We start from the raw sequence: 16,026 nt of genomic DNA, 5'->3' as shown, positions 1-16,026 counted from the left end.
TTTCTAGTATCTCATTGATTAGCTTATTAGTTGGAGTTAGTTGGGGACATATCCCATCAACTCCTTATTTAGATTCTTCAGACAGTAGAGGCTTCCAGACAAGATGCAGACTAGATATAGACAATCATGTTTGAGACTTCAGTTTTGTTTTGGGTATTCTATTACCCCACACAAATGTTACGTTATTCAGTTATGTTCATTATCGAACCTTATGACATTTCAGTACATGTTTCAACATTATTATGTTATCTTATGCAGTATACAGGTACAGATATCAGTCATGGGTTAGCTTGTGGTCCTTTGGGGTCATGAGCACCGTGTAGCGTTCCGATTCAGCAAATTGGATCGTTACAAAAATAGAAATATAATTAGAATTTTCTTAACAAAACACAAAGCGAGTAGTTACTACTATATAAAAGAGCGAGTAGCAGCTCTTGGAATTAGACAACTAGCGGTTTACATGTCTGCTTTCAGCTGCTTGCTTGCTCCGTAATTTTACTATATCACCCCTAATTAATTACTATATGACATTTACGTATTAGAAAATTGATAAAATTTAATTTAAAAAATTAAAATAAATATTTGTGACATGTCCTCTTCAGCTGCTTCAACCGTAATTTCGCTTCAGCTGCTTCAATCGTAATTTTTCTATATCGACCCTAAGTAATTATTATAGGTCGTCTAAGTATTAAAAAAATTAATAATATTTAATAAAAAATTAAAATAAACATAAAATGATAAATTAACTTCTGATGTTTTAAATTAATTTGGTATCTTATATGAGACTCACTTAAAAATATTGCACAAGTATTTTTTATAGCAGCTTTGCTATATCACTTCTAATTAGTTATTATGAGTCATTCAAGACATATCGATTTCGCTACTTCAATCATGTTACTGTATATAAGTGTGAGTAGCAGTTGCTGGAAATAGACAACTGGTGGTTGTCATGGTTGCTTCCAGCATGCTTACTCCATAAATTTACCATATCACCCCTAATTAATTATTATATGACATTTATGTATTAAAAAATTAATAAAATTTATTTTTTTAAAAAAAGTAAAATAAATATTTATTACATGTCTACTTCATTTGCTTCAACGGTAATTTTACTATATCACCCTTAAGTAATTATTATATGTCATCTAAATATTAAAAATTAATAATATTTAATAAAAAATAATAAACATAAAATAATAAATTAACTCTTAATGTTTTTAATTAATTTACATCTTATATAAAGTCTACTTTAAAAAATTTTACAAGTATTTTTTATAACAATTTTGTTGTATCATTTCTAATTAATTATTGTGAATCATTTAAGATATGCTGGTTCCTTACTTCAATCGTGATATTTGATTGACTCGAAATTATATCAGTATTTATTAAATTGAAATAGAAAAAAATATTATAAATCACAATAATTAAAAAATTAAATTACTTTTAAAATATAAATTGACTATTAATATCACAAAAGTTTGAACAAGAAGAGTATTATAAATTACAATAATAAATAATTTTAAATAATAAATTATAATATCAAAAAATATTATAAATTATAATAATTAATAATTTAAAAATAATATATATTGGGTCCGTTCGAACAGGTCTTCGGTAACTAGTTGTTTAATAAAAAAGGAAAAGAAAGAATCACACGGCTGACGCCATCCACTATTATTTGTAGAATCTTCTTTCTTGAATTTTTTTTTAAAAAAAGTATCTTTACAGCGCCGCACTTTACTTTTTGTTGTCCATAAATATATGGGTGTGTGCGAATACTCAATTCAATTATACATTATACTCACTGCTTGTGTTGTCGCTGGTGAGGGAGCTTAATCTGATGGATCTCAAAGGGACGCCTGTTGAAAATGGATACCGTATGCCTGCAGAATGGGAACCCCACTCTTCTTGTTGGATGGGTTGGCCTGTGAGAACTCTCCGTACTTTCTTCAACTTTTTTTTTTGATCTTCCTTCATTAAAATTTAACTTTTTGGTTCTGCTTCTGGGGTTCTCGTCTGTCTTTTTAGGGTTAGGTTAGTTAGCTGTGTCATCGTGGAAGTTTGCGTCCGTTTAGGTGGACAAGTTTTATCTGAGCAATTTCCTTTTGGATGGCTGCGTGTACTATTCTAATCGCGCCCCCACCCCTCCTCCCCCGGCCGTCCCCGTCTTTTTTTTTTTAATGTCGGGTTAACTTTCATGCACAAACCCTTTCATGCACTTTGACCAGTTACACCACAAGCAACAACTACCAGGTAATTCTATTCACTAAGGTAGCACAGATAGGAAGAAATTATGTAGTACTTTTTGTTTCTATTGGGATTAGCACTTTGACTTGTAACTCATTCATTGATCACTAGGTCACACCCTTGGGTGCTCCTACTCTACCCTTTCACCTCAGATTAGTCTCTTCATTTCAATAGGAAGTTCATATTCGCCTTGAAATCCCTTCACTTGGGGTCTAGCCACAAGGTCACTGCTTCCATCTTGGACCATGTATGCATATGCAGCAAAACATAAGTGTAAAATAGATAAATTTATGAACTAAAATAAAATAATGTATGTAAGGATATATAATCACTCCATACACTCTAATCTTTAGATAATTATAAGTGGATTTATGCGTATCAAATATAGCAGGTAATTCAGCAACATGCCAATATGTAGTTGCAAAATTCAGTATTGTGCCAATCAGGATAAATGGAATTGATGCAACTCATTGTTTCATGTGAGTTTGCATATCATTCAGGAATGCTATTTGTTGCGCTTCTTCTTTCAGATCGAATTTTCATACTAAGTGTTTAAAGCTTTTCTGTTGCAAGTGAGAAGAAACTTTACTTGATGTCATCAGCAAACTACAATGGCAGCTGCTGATTCTCTTCCTTTTAATTATCTGTTGAAGTTGTCTTTAGTTCCTTTTTGTATCATTAAGTGTCAGAAGTCTCTATTTGAAATTTTGTATTGGAGTTCCATCTTAGAAGAATATGACCAGAGGCAGGTGTTTAGTATATTATATGGTTTTGGCAGAACCCAGTAGCTCACCCTCTGTATGTGTTGGGAATTCCTCTAAATATGAACATATATAAATTGCGAACCCATTCTAAATGAGTTGTGAGTTTGATGACAAAGTAGAGTTGCCAGAACCTGTAACAAACCTGAATTTCTCAACACAACACTACGTTATATTATACTTGTTGGATCCATATTACAATTGAGAATTGAAACAACTAGGTAATAGTGAACAACTATAATGGAGAAATGTTAGAATAACATGGGAAGAAGGTACTAGAAGGAGATGGCTTACTACAACATAGAAGAGGGATGAGAGGATAACTGACTAAGGCAAAGCTGAAACATAATTGCATAACCGTTTCTGTCTAACCCAATTCCTATTTAACTAATTGATACTTGCGCTTGGATCCCAAATAAAACTCTCCAACATTTTAGTCAGCCCAATAATTCTAGCTAAAGCAGCCCCATTCACCACTTCTAACCCATAGGCCTGCGCAAAGTTTGCTTGGTTCACAATAGAAGCCATAAACTTCAAATCTTTGATCCGCCTCTGAGTATGGCTGGTTGAGTAGATTTAGCAATGTGATCAATATCTTTGTTTGAACTGCAGATTTTACATTTCTTACTGACATTTTATGATACCATCTGTATGGTCGACATCTTGACACGACTCATTATAATCTCTTAAAATGCAATGCGTGTTCATCCCTGTTCAGTAGTAATCTCTTAAAATGCAATGCGTGTTTGTCTCTGTTCAGTAGTAATATCTCCCAAATTTATTTCTTTCCCTTCCCTTTCTTTTTTGCTCAACTTTTCGAGCAACACGATATTCTGGTAGTAATTGCTTGAAAAGAACCAGAGAATAGTTTGGGTGTCTATTTGCTGATAGCTTTGTTATTGAGATGTAGGAGCGCCCAGATAACTGGCGAAATAATGCAGTCCATGGTCAGCGTGTATTTGCAGCTATAGCATCTGCTGTTTCAAGATTTGAACCAGTAACAGTCTGTGCTAGTGCTGCTCAGGTTGGCAGTTTCTGAAGGCACCAAAAAAGTTTTCTTATTGCGCCATGATATTCCCTCCTTAGTTCTAAAAGAATCATATTCCCTAGTGTGTGGTTCTGATACATATCTATTTTGTACAGTGGGAAAACACATGCAGCTTGTTGCCTAAACATATCAGGGTTGTGGAGATGAGCATGAATGATTGTTGGTTTCGTGATACTGGTCCAACCGTGAGCTACTGTTTCCTTCTGTGGAGTTCAAATAGTATTTACTTTTAACAGTCACACCAACAGGAAGTTACAAGAAATTTTTATCACTATCTATGCAGTTTGTCATCAGAAATACCGCAGCAAATGCAAAACATGTAGCTTCAAGTGTTGCAGGGATTGATTGGACCTTCAATAGTTGGGGTGGTAAGAGATTTGGATCCCACTCTTTATATATATGAGGAACACCTATGCTGTTTTTTTTCTCTTTTCCTTTTTTTCACGCAAAAGCTGTCAACTGGAGTATACTGTTCCAGGAGTTCTCATCTGTTAGCTACAAAATGCGATCTGATTTCCATTAATTGAAGGAAATATTTTTTCTTGGGAGGCTTAACATATATACTCAGTCTCCAATCTGCAATTTACGGGACTAAAAGTTTGAACTCATGATTATCTTGTTTGTAGAAGACTGTTAGTCCTCCACAGGTTGATCTTTAAAGCTATATGCACTGGAGTCAGCAATAAGAGTATTTTTTTTGTCAAGGGAAAATTCCCATCGATCCTACTGGAGAACTCTTTTTTCCCGAAGTGTTGATCATCAGATATTTTATCTAATAGCGAATCTGACATGATGGTACTTTATGTTGACTTTTTCCTTCTCAAATGCTAGAGGCTTTCTTAGCATTTCAGCTCCAGCATATGACACGAATATTTTACCACTTGTCATGTCATACGGAATCCAGAGAAATATCGTCTGACGATCTGTTGAAGGGCTCAGAATCTTTATCTTTTTTGTTTAATATTTTGATTTGATTGCCTAGAACTTCCACAAAGAGAAACATACCTGTGCGTATTTGCTCTAATCACATGCATGCTTTGGTTCTGTCTTGCCATAGTAATAATGTCTGGAAACTATATTCAGTAATATATGGTTTCCCTTGGATTGATGCAAGATACTTTTGGTTTATTTCTCTATGGCAAAACACATTCATAATGGTGATATTTGAAATATCTAGGTGTTGATGATGGCTGTTACAAAGACTGGAGTCTTGACCTTCTTGTTGCAAGAAAGGTCTGTGAATTTCAAATGCTGTAGATATGTCTTGTTGATAGTACATTATTGGTTATTAGATACACCTCCATTGAGTCACCATTGTGTTCATTTTGCTTAGATTTTGGCAATTGAAAAGCTCCCAAGGTTTTCACACTCTCTGATTCTTGAAGGTGGAAGCATTCATGTAGATGGAGAAGGTAGACTCATTTTATCTATTTTATGAACTCTACTTGATTTTCTTCTAGTTTGAAAATGAGCCTCATTCTCCATTTCAGAGAGTTGATTTCGGTAGCTGTAAACTATTTGTGAAACTCCAGTCATAGACAAACTCCCGATGCTTTTTTTTTTTTTGAAAAAAAAACACTTTTCTGAAAATGAAAAATGAAAACGAAAGATGTTTGGTAAACTTGCAAAAGTGCTTTTAAAAAGAAGCATTGCTTCTTGGAAGAAGCATAAAATATTTGTCTTTAAAAAAAGCAGAAGCAGAAAATTATTTTTTTATGATAATAATATCCCTATCACTTATACACACATGCATATGTGTGTGTGTATATCCATTATTAATTAATTAACATATCTTATAAGTTTGATTTTAAAATTTTATACTTCATATTAACATCATAGTTCTTTATTTTATTCTATGATTTATATATTATGATTTTATTTTTCGTTCATTTTCTTTAAATAAAATCGAAAGTATCATTGATGATGATGGTCGAAGAATATATAACTCTTTATTTTTATCATTATGATAATAAATGACAGATGAATCACGTTGCAAGCTCAAATGGTATTTTGGCAATACTTGTAAATGTTTTCTCGAATATTTAATTTTAAATAAAATCATGAAAAGTGACATATTTCTTACCATGTGGTGAATTTTTTCATATCTAGTGATTTAATTTATGGAATAATTTTTAAATTCATTTTTGTTTGATGTTTTAAGTAATATTTAAATTGTTTAAGTATTATATTATTATTTAATATTTTTTAACCTATCTATCTATATAAATATTGATTGAAAATTTATAGTAAGTACTTTTTAATTAAATAAAAATAAAATTTTAATTAAAATACTATAATAGATATTTAAACTAAATATTTTCTATAAAATGAATTTAGTAGTGTAGGTCGGTTATTTGTCTCTCAAAAGCACTTTTTGAAAAATATTATCCAAACACAATCCGTTTATCAAAAACACTTTTTAAATACATTTATCAAACATAGATTGCTTTTTTTTCAAAAGCACTTTTGTGAAAAGTTATTTTATAAAATAAAAAGCACTTTTGTGAAAAGTTATTTTATAAAATATTTCTCAAATAAGCAGTTTTCTAACAGTAATCTCAAACAAGCTCTAAGCAAGTGAAGTGTGGAAGCCAAAAACCACGTCACAGCTTCTCTATACAGAACTTAATTATTAACTCTTGAACTAAATGACATCTTAAATTGTAGCTCGTAATACAAAGTACTGAATGTGCCAAATTGAATTTAGAATGCTGAAAGAAAGAGTTGAAAGGTTCTGCTGGTAATTTACTTTCATCTACTTGCACATTTATCCAGTTCCATGGGGTCTTCATCTGTTTTCCCTGAATCTCATATTGTATTCTGAATTCAGATACCACTCTTATGATTGTTGTTAGCTGCAAAGTGCATGCCTCTTATCCTCGTTTATATTCTCTTCAGGGACTTGTCTCACAACAGAAGAGTGCCTTCTGAGCAAAAATAGGAATTCCCATTTGGCTAAAGAACAGATTGAGGATGAACTAAAAGCATATCTTGGAGTCAGGAAGATTATTTGGCTGCCTCGAGGGTTGTTTGGTATTCATTCTGCTCGTGAACTTACGTTTTTCTGTGCACATAGTTAATATAGTCGAACTGTGTCTTTGACCTGCAACAGTCCATGCTTTCATGTGGTAGTGTTGGATTAAACAAAGTTCTATCCTTGATTGTGTCATTATGATGATGCGTATCCATTCCCATTTTTTCAAAAGACAAAACAGACCCAAGAATCTTGAGATTTGATATGTTAATTAATACGACAGTTTCCATCAGTGCTTTTTGATATATGTGCATGTTCCCACTTCCAAGACTTCTTTTTGGTTGAACCTTCTTTTTTTGATATATGTGCATGTTCCCACTTCCAAGACTTCTTTTTGGTTGAACCTTTTTTTACTTAAGCTGCCCTTTTTGAGATAGGAGTTTTGGAAAGGAGACTGTAAACTGCAGTTTGGGGTTAACCCAAGTCTGTAAGAGCCTGTTTGGATGGGCTTATAGCTTTTTGCTTATAAAACCAAAAGCCATAAATTAGGAATTCTAACGTATGCCTTTTGGCTTAAAAACAAGTGCTTGAAAACACACTTTTTTTTTAATTTTACCCAAACATTACAATAGTGCTTATAATCTATTTTGGCTTAAAAACACTTAAAATAAGCAAATCTGAACAGGTTCTAAGGTTTTAAGAACTGGACCTGATATGGAAAAAAGAGTACCTTTTTTTTTTTACAAAATACTGCTATGATCAAAACTTGGTGGAGCATTTTTCCCTGGAATTTTGGCATCTCATTTCTTGGGAGTGTTATATTTGCCCAATGAATGTTCTTTCTAACTTTTGTTGGACATGTAGGATACCTGTTGTTGTGGTGGCAGGTATCCAGGGAAATTAGTCGACCTATGTGCATGCTGGCCTAGCTCTAGGGTTATCAAAAGAAGGGATATTTGTTCCTCTTAATTAAGGTAGCAGTTATAAAGTGAAGCATAAGTCTCAGAGATGTATTTTGGTGCAAGACCTTTAGTTTTGTCATTTGGAATTTTTTTTTGTGGATGTTGAAATAGTTATGTTTTGTAGAGAGGTTATTTCAAATAGACCCTCGGTTCAAGGGAAAACATAACAAAGCAGTTCGGGAAAAGAAATACTCCCTCCGTTTCAATTTGTTTGATCTACTTTCCTTTTTAGTTCGTTTAGAAAAGAATGCCTCGTTCCTTTTTAGCAAGTTCTTAATTTCAACTTTTCACGTGACATATTCAAGACTACAAGATTAAAGGACATTTTGGTACATTTATCTTTAATTTGGTGCCAGCAAATTGAAACAGAGGGAGTAATAGAGTTGAAGAAATCACAACAAAATACTAAAGAGAGTACGGAAAGCATTCTTAAAAAAGGAACAGTATCTACAACAAAATAATAATATAGCCAAAGAATAATAAATAGCAGATAGTGAGAGATAGTAAGAGCAATTGAAGAACAAAACCTACAAAAGTAATGCTACGAGCCTACGACTACTAGTATGCAAGGATAAGTGAGACAATACCCACTTCCTACTAGCTTTTTACCATAATCTGTGCCCCCCACAACCTTCTATCTAAGGTCATGTTCTCAGTAAGTTGAAGTTGAGGCATGTCCTGTCTAGTCACCTCTCTCGAATACTTCTTCGACTTACCCTCTACTTCTCCCTGAACCATCTGTACTCAATCTCTCATACCTCTGCACTAGGGTATCTGCGCATCTCCTCTTCACATGTCCGAACTATGTTAGCGTGACTTCCCCGCATCTTGTCCTCCATAAAGGCCATTCCCACCTTGACCCCGGTATCTTCATTTTCAATCATATCTCTCCTAGTAAGCCTACATATCTACTTCAACATCCTCATTTCCATAACTTTCATCTTCTGAACTTCAGAGTTCTTGACTGATCAATACTTCTTGCATACAACATAGTTGGTCTAACTACCACTCTATAGAATTTTCCTTGTAAGTTTTGGTGGCACCTTCTTATCACACAAGATTTCGGATGTGAGCCTCTATTTCATCTACCCTACTCCAATACTATGTGTGACATCATCATCATTCTCCCCAGTACCTTGGATAATAGAACTAAGATACTTAAAAAACTCCTCTCTTTTAAATGACCCGGATATCAAACCTCACTTTCACGCTAATTTTATATGATTCATCACTGAACTTGCACTCCAAGTATTCTGTTTTGGTTCTGCTCAACCTTTAGACTTCAAAGTCTATCTCCAAACCCTTAGCTTAGTGTTAACTCCACCACAAGTCTCATCAATCTGAACTATATCATCTGCTAATAACATACACCATAGCACCTCACCTTGGATTTGCACGTCAATTATCCATTATCAAGACAAATTAAAAGTAGGTTAAGAGTTGATCTCTGGTGCAACCCCATCATATCTAAGAAGTGCTCTGAGTCTCCTTCAACTTTCCTTACTCGATTCTTGACTCCATCGTGTATGTCCTTAATTGTCCTAGTGCATACCGTCCTAGTGCATACCACATGTACACCTCTAGCCTCCAGGCATCGCCATAGAACCTCCCCAGAAATGTTAAGTATAAAATTAGCTAACTTAATGGCGTTGACCTTAAGGTCTGAGCCAATTATAAGGATTTCACTGGAAATTAGTCTTTAAAATCTGATATATCTATGTTTTTCCTCATATTTGCGAAGAAGAAATTAGTTGACGGAAAGATAAGAAAAGAATTGATTACTGAGTTGGTTATAACATTATGGCAGGATCAGAATACCCTTAAATAATCTAAAATACTTGATATTTTAATTATAATAGAGAGTCACGTTCAAATTTTCCCTTAAATGCCAATCCAAAGGGATCTTTTAGTTAGGTTATTAACCTATTTCTTATTAGACAGTTTAAGTGTCATTCTCAAATAACGTATTGGAATGTAACCGCTCCATATGTTCGTAGTTTTATTGTTTATCTTTCAAAATTTACACGCATTAGACCTTGATTTTGTTTCCTTTTTTTTTTTTTTCACAAAATAATCATAGAGAATGAATAGTTAGACTTTAGTTCACTGTTGACGTTGCAGGTGATGATGATACAAATGGTCATATTGACAACATGTGCTGTTTTGTGAAGCCTGGTGTTGTTTTGTTGTCTTGGACTGATGATCCGTCTGATCAACAGTATGAAAGATCCCTTGAAGCCCTCTCTGTTCTTGAAAATACTTCTGATGCCAATGGTAGAAAAATACAAGTGATCAAACTCCATGTACCTGGGCCACTCTATATGACAGATGAGGAGGCAGATGGACTAGTTCAGGTAATTTCTTTGGTACCTTTTTGGTAATATTCCACAACTGTGATTCACAAAATAAAAAGAAAAAAAGAAAATTGCAGAGCTGTCTAAAAAGTCATTGCATCTCAAGTCGATGTTTGCCAGAATTTGTTAATATGATATAGGCATGGCGATTTAATTCTCTTTTCTTTTTCTATTATATGAAACCATTCACGGGTAGGATGATATTCACCAGTTGAAATTTTGGATCAAAGATAACTATATATGGATTACATTGTTTTTTTTGTGACGCCATCTTCCTCTCTCTTGATTCCACTGGGTATGATGTTGTTTTTATCTTCCTCTCTGTTGAAAGTAACTTTCTCTTTGCTCACAGAACTGTAACCATAAATCTTTGTATAGAATTAATTGAAACAGCTATCCTTTTGCATCACTGTATCAGACTCAAAACTCAAAACAATTGCGTGGCCTTATAATTCCAAACTTTTGACAGACTTCTTGATCATGTTCTGTTAAAAGATAGAATGTAACTTGACCTTCTGCAACAGCTGTTTGAATGAAATATTAATGATTCAGGGGAAATACACCTGTGTCATTTTGAAAAATATGATCCTTCGAAACTAAATTATATCTTGAGGAAAATCATATTAGTGACATTATAGATCTCATGCAACAGTAATCTTTCCAAAGTCCCCCAAGCACTTTTCCAGCTTCGCTATTCTACTTCCTTTCTTGAGTAGCTACAATCTGAAAGTAGAAAGTGAAGTATCTTTCTCAGTTTCTCTTGGAGTCGATCATTCTGATCTCATCCTACTATTGTCTTAACAGGATGGTGATGCTAAACCTAGGACTTCAGGTACAAGGCTTGCTGCTTCTTATGTAAATTTCTACATTGCTAACGGTGCAATTATTGCTCCACAATTTGGCGATAAAAAATGGGATGAAGAAGCTATTAGAGTCCTCTCACTGGCATTTCCAGATTATGAGGTAAGCATAGAACTTGATCTCCTTACTATTGCAAGGGTCGCTAGTCATTGAACATTAGGGGAAGAGCAGTATATGAAATTACCTGGCTACCCTTGTAGTAAATATTGCTTTTCATGACCTAGAATGATCTCAATTGGCCGGGATGTAAAATCACCTACTAAATACTCATCGAAATAAGTAATAATAAAGTCATCTAGTCATGAGAAAAATTCCCTGTAGAAACTCGGATGTTAGAAGAATCCAAGAGAACATTGAAACAAGAGAAAAGACAGATGCACCACTGAATTTGTCTAAAATTTTCAAAAAGACACTTAAAGTTGCGGGCATCCTGTTACCCCCTAAACAATTTTGAAATGATATTAATACGTCTTCTTGGAATCAATCCCAATTTCTAACAATTAGGTGCCAAACACGCACCAATTACTGATTGACACAGGTCAATATATTTATAAATATTTTTTTAAATTTTTCTCTTTTTGTTTTTTCTCTCTCTTTTTTGATTTTTTTTCTCTCTTACCCAATCCTCTCCCTCCACGTCAGCCAATACCCCCACCCCCAAAATCACACACATTCTTGTTCTTCTTTTCTTCAAATTCAACTAATCTCCTTCTCCTTCTTCCTATTCAAAACTTCCATAATCCACCTATAAACTTGAAAATAATAACCACTCCATCCTTTTTGTGCTATTATAATTGTAGTGGGTTTAGAAAATTAAAAGTGGACATAATCCTTTGTATTTATTTGGTTAGTTATTTTTTATTCTCTAATTTCATACGAAAATCAATGATTTTATAATTGTTTATGGTTTCTTTTACTAAAATTTCATTAGATTTTTAGCTCACTTTAACATTTATTTCTTCCACCATGGTAATTCAGCAATCCAACAAAATTTCATCACTTTTTTGATCGATGGAAAATACCTCTTCACTGAAAAAAATGGTGGCTAACATACCATCTCCTTTTTACAGACCTTTTTTTAATCTCTTTATCATTTTTATCGAAAAATATACACCAACCACGATAAAATTCACCATCATTCCATTAATGGAAAAGAAGAGGAAGGGGGAAAGCAAGACACCATTAATGGAGAATATGGAAGAAACAAAAGAAAAAAATAGAAAAGGAAGAAAGAAAAATGCAAATAAGAAAAAAATGTAAATTTTTTATTACACGTGGCATTTTTTTATTGGTTGGTTCAATAATTCTTTTCCCCTCACACGCGTCTCTTGTGTGATAAAATATATAGACTGTAAATTCAGTCAAAATGGTCCATTTGTAATTGTTTTTATAACTTTTATGAGGTAATAAGTTGCTCTCAAAGTTAAAGTAGCCTTTTGAAAATCTCGGACAAGTTCAGTGGTGACTTTATGTCTTTTCTCTTGAAACAAACAAGACCAAGCATATGATTATAAATGATGACTATTGATGTACTCGTGCATTCACATACCTATGTATTAGTTTAGTTATTGTTAAACATATTCCTCGTACATGAACATAGTTCCATTATCATTTAGAGTGTGTTTGGTATGAAAGAAATTTTTTTCAATTTTCTCATGTTTGGTTGGCTTAAATGTTTTGGAAAATATTATCCAAATGAACTTTATTTTTCTCAAATTTAAGGAATATGACTTTCCTTCAAAAATTAAGGAAAAACATTTCTAAAACTCTTTGACTAACTCGAGTACAGGTTGCCGACACTAACTCGGGATCTAACTCCCGACCCTGACTCTCGATTCTCGACTCGAAACCTGACTCCCAACCTCGATTCGAGACCCTACTCTCAACTCTGATCCTAGATATAGGACTTGGGATCTGACCTCAACTCGAGGCTCGACTCCCAAAGATGACTTAGGTTCGGATGCTTGACCTCAACTTGAAACTCAAGCCTCGATCCGATCCTAAACTCAATTCATGAACAACTGGGGTGTCGGGTTCAGGTCCCGATTCGATGTCGAGGGTTCAGGAGTTGAGAAAGTTTCATGGATCGAGTGTCGGGGTTGGGTCTCAGTTTGGAGTAAAGAGTCGAGTCCCAGGTCGGGAGTTGGAATCAGGTCTCGAGGTCGAGTGTCGTGCTAGGTGTCGGGGTCAGGTTTTGGGTTGGGTATTAGGCTTCGGTCTTGGAATGGGAGTCAGGGTAGGGTCCTGAATCAGGTGTCGGATTTTGAGGTCAAGTCTCGTACGGGTATCGAGGTTGGGTCTAGATTTAGGAATCAGGGGTGGGTCTCAGTTCAAGGGTCGGGAGTAGGGAGTCGGGGTTTGGTCCTTGTTCCGATGTCGGGGTCGGGTCTCGGGTTAGGTGTCAGGGTTGGTCCCGAATTGGGTGTTGGGTTAGGTCTCGATTCAGATGCCAAGTTCAAATATCGAGTTGGGTCTCGAATCGGGTGTCTGGGTCAGGGCTCGGGTTGGGAGTCGAGTTGGGCGTCGGGGTTGGGTTCCGATTCGAATGTGGAGATCGAATATCGAGTTGGGTGTCAAGGTTGGGTCCCAAATCGAGTGTCGAGGTCAGGGCTTGAGTTGGGAGTCGAGATTTAGGTTCGGGTCCCGAGTCGGGAGTTGGGGTCGGGTTCGGGTGGGGAGTCGGGGTGGGGTCTCGAGTCAGGGGTCGGGGTCGGGGCGGGTCGAGAGTTGGGGTCGGGTCCTTGATCAGTCATCGGGGTTGATTCACAATTCAGAAACTATTTTCTGGAAATATTTTCATTAACCCACCAAACACTAAAAAGTATTTTTCAGAAAATGTATTCCATTCACCAACCAAACATGAGAAAATAAGTAACCATTGTTTTCCATGAAAACATTTTCAAAGGAAAACATTTTCCTTCATACCAAACACACCCTTAGCACCCACTGATTTATTATGTAACTGAGAGGTGCTAATGTGTACTTAAATATGGAACTTCCTTTGCCACCTCTATGGTGTCACGACTATGCATGAAATATGCAATGAAATGACTTCATCAAATTGCAGTCTGATGCTGTGACGGAGAGAAAATTCATGCTTTTTAACTCATTCTTGCACCCAATATTTCCTCATGTTCCGTTATACAATCTGAATATTTCCTCCAGAAGTCATTTAATTTTGAAAATGATTGTTGCAGGTTGTAGGAATTAAAGGTGCTAGAGAAATTGTTCTGGGAGGTGGAAATATACATTGTATCACACAGCAGCAGCCAACCGGCCCAGAATGTTCATCCAAACTTATAAATGGCTCCATATCGTAGCAAAGGGATAGCTAATATTTGACATTTGCAAGTGATAATATGGAATTGTCTGTAATCTGGCGAATATCAGATATTTTATGATTGATATTCACATTGGACACGAACTTTATTTTCTGTATTTACTTTTTCTTTCAAGATTCCGGAGTGCAAAAATAATGTTACATATGCACCTTAAAAGTTTTAAAAGTTTAATAATTGATATTTTAAATATTCATTGAACTCTATTTGTTAAATTTGCTAAGAACTATGAGAGAAATTAATTAAATTTGTTGAGAACTATGAAAAAAAGGAGATTTAATTGTAAACACTAAGAAAGTTACATTAAACTCTAAAATATGTAATACAAAAACTGCACTAGACGCTAAAAAGCAGAAGTTATAAATTGAAAAAAAAATTAGGAAAAAATACATAAAGTAGCATACTTAAGTATTAAATTATAAAAAATAATAGCATTTTTATCAAATAACATTTTGTAGTATATGTATTTGTATGTATTTGTATTTTTGTAGCAACAGTTTGTAAAAATATAAAATACATATCGATTATAAGGGCAGTAAAAATCAGATGTATTTGTATTTTTATAGCAACAGTTTGCAAAAATATAAAATACAACTTGCTTTATTATGCAATTATGAAACTGTTGCTATGAAACTCATAATTAAGAGGATAAGTATGCTATTTTTAAATTTTGCCCAAAAAATTACACCAAACTTTAAAAGTGAATTAGAAATAATATTAAACTACAAATAATTTCACTAAAAACAAGATGAGAACCGAACGATGAAAACTGACGGATACTTGGAAAGTCAATGATTTTTTAGTTTTATTTTATGAAAACTAGTGAGTTTGCCCGCATTTTGCGCAGTTATTATATATATAATTAAAATAAATTGTAGACTTAGAATCAGAAAGTCTATAAATTACAAAATAAAGCGAGCATATAAAGAACATACAAAAAAAGATAATGCACTAACATCATTTCTGACTACCTTAATCTTTAAAAAAATAAAAATAAAATTAAAATTTCCAAACGCTTGTTGAGATTCTCTCCCACAAGCTGATCACCGATCTATTAGTGCTAATTTTTGAGTCAATTAAAAATATTAATATATTAAGCATAAAAATATAATAGCTTAAAAGGCTAATGTGATTATTTCTATAAAGTTTTAAAATCTCTTTATTTATAGAGTACTACAATATAAAATATCAAACAATGTCATGAATATAACTATTAATTATTTTAGAGGTTATGATAAACAAAAATTGTGAAAATAATGAAATAAAGATCATTAAATTTTACATTAACCAAATGACTTTTTAGTTTCTTAACATTGCATACTTAATATAATTAATAAAGTTAAAATAAAAATTATTAAAGATTTTTGGTCTCATAAAATTTTTTCCACCTTTTGTTATAATTCAAATATTATTCATAAATAACGTTAGTTGAAGCAAATAATATTTATTAGAACATGTATTAGAGACTTTTGATATTTTAA

At 33.8% G+C, this 16,026-nt stretch overlaps 1 protein-coding gene across 1 annotated transcript; it reads left to right on the top strand.

Annotated features, from left to right (window-relative positions):
- Nucleotides 1–1,616: 1,616 nt before the first annotated feature.
- On the top strand, nucleotides 1,617–14,741 carry LOC107850940 (agmatine deiminase). Its single transcript, XM_016695800.2, has 10 exons — nucleotides 1,617–1,927; nucleotides 3,919–4,032; nucleotides 4,152–4,241; nucleotides 4,340–4,424; nucleotides 5,234–5,289; nucleotides 5,390–5,468; nucleotides 6,955–7,089; nucleotides 10,114–10,346; nucleotides 11,151–11,309; nucleotides 14,405–14,741. The coding sequence occupies exons 1-10, from the start codon at nucleotides 1,841–1,843 to the stop codon at nucleotides 14,525–14,527; spliced, it is 1,161 nt and encodes a 386-aa protein (XP_016551286.1). The 5' UTR covers nucleotides 1,617–1,840; the 3' UTR covers nucleotides 14,528–14,741.
- Nucleotides 14,742–16,026: the final 1,285 nt, after the last annotated feature.

This window comes from Capsicum annuum, chromosome 12 (assembly GCF_002878395.1).
Source record: "Capsicum annuum cultivar UCD-10X-F1 chromosome 12, UCD10Xv1.1, whole genome shotgun sequence".
In the NCBI taxonomy this organism is placed as follows: domain Eukaryota; kingdom Viridiplantae; phylum Streptophyta; class Magnoliopsida; order Solanales; family Solanaceae; genus Capsicum; species Capsicum annuum.
This window is presented reverse-complemented; position numbering and strand designations above follow the sequence as displayed.

Bases quoted from the DNA above. Each gene is read 5' to 3' on its own strand.
- LOC107850940 (XM_016695800.2), top strand. From the start codon at position 1,841: ATGGATCTCAAAGGGACGCCTGTTGAAAATGGATACCGTATGCCTGCA. The intron at 4,033-4,151 runs GTTGGCAGTTTC...TATTTTGTACAG, and splicing joins TCTGTGCTAGTGCTGCTCAG to TGGGAAAACACATGCAGCTT. The intron at 10,347-11,150 runs GTAATTTCTTTG...TTGTCTTAACAG, and splicing joins AGGCAGATGGACTAGTTCAG to GATGGTGATGCTAAACCTAG.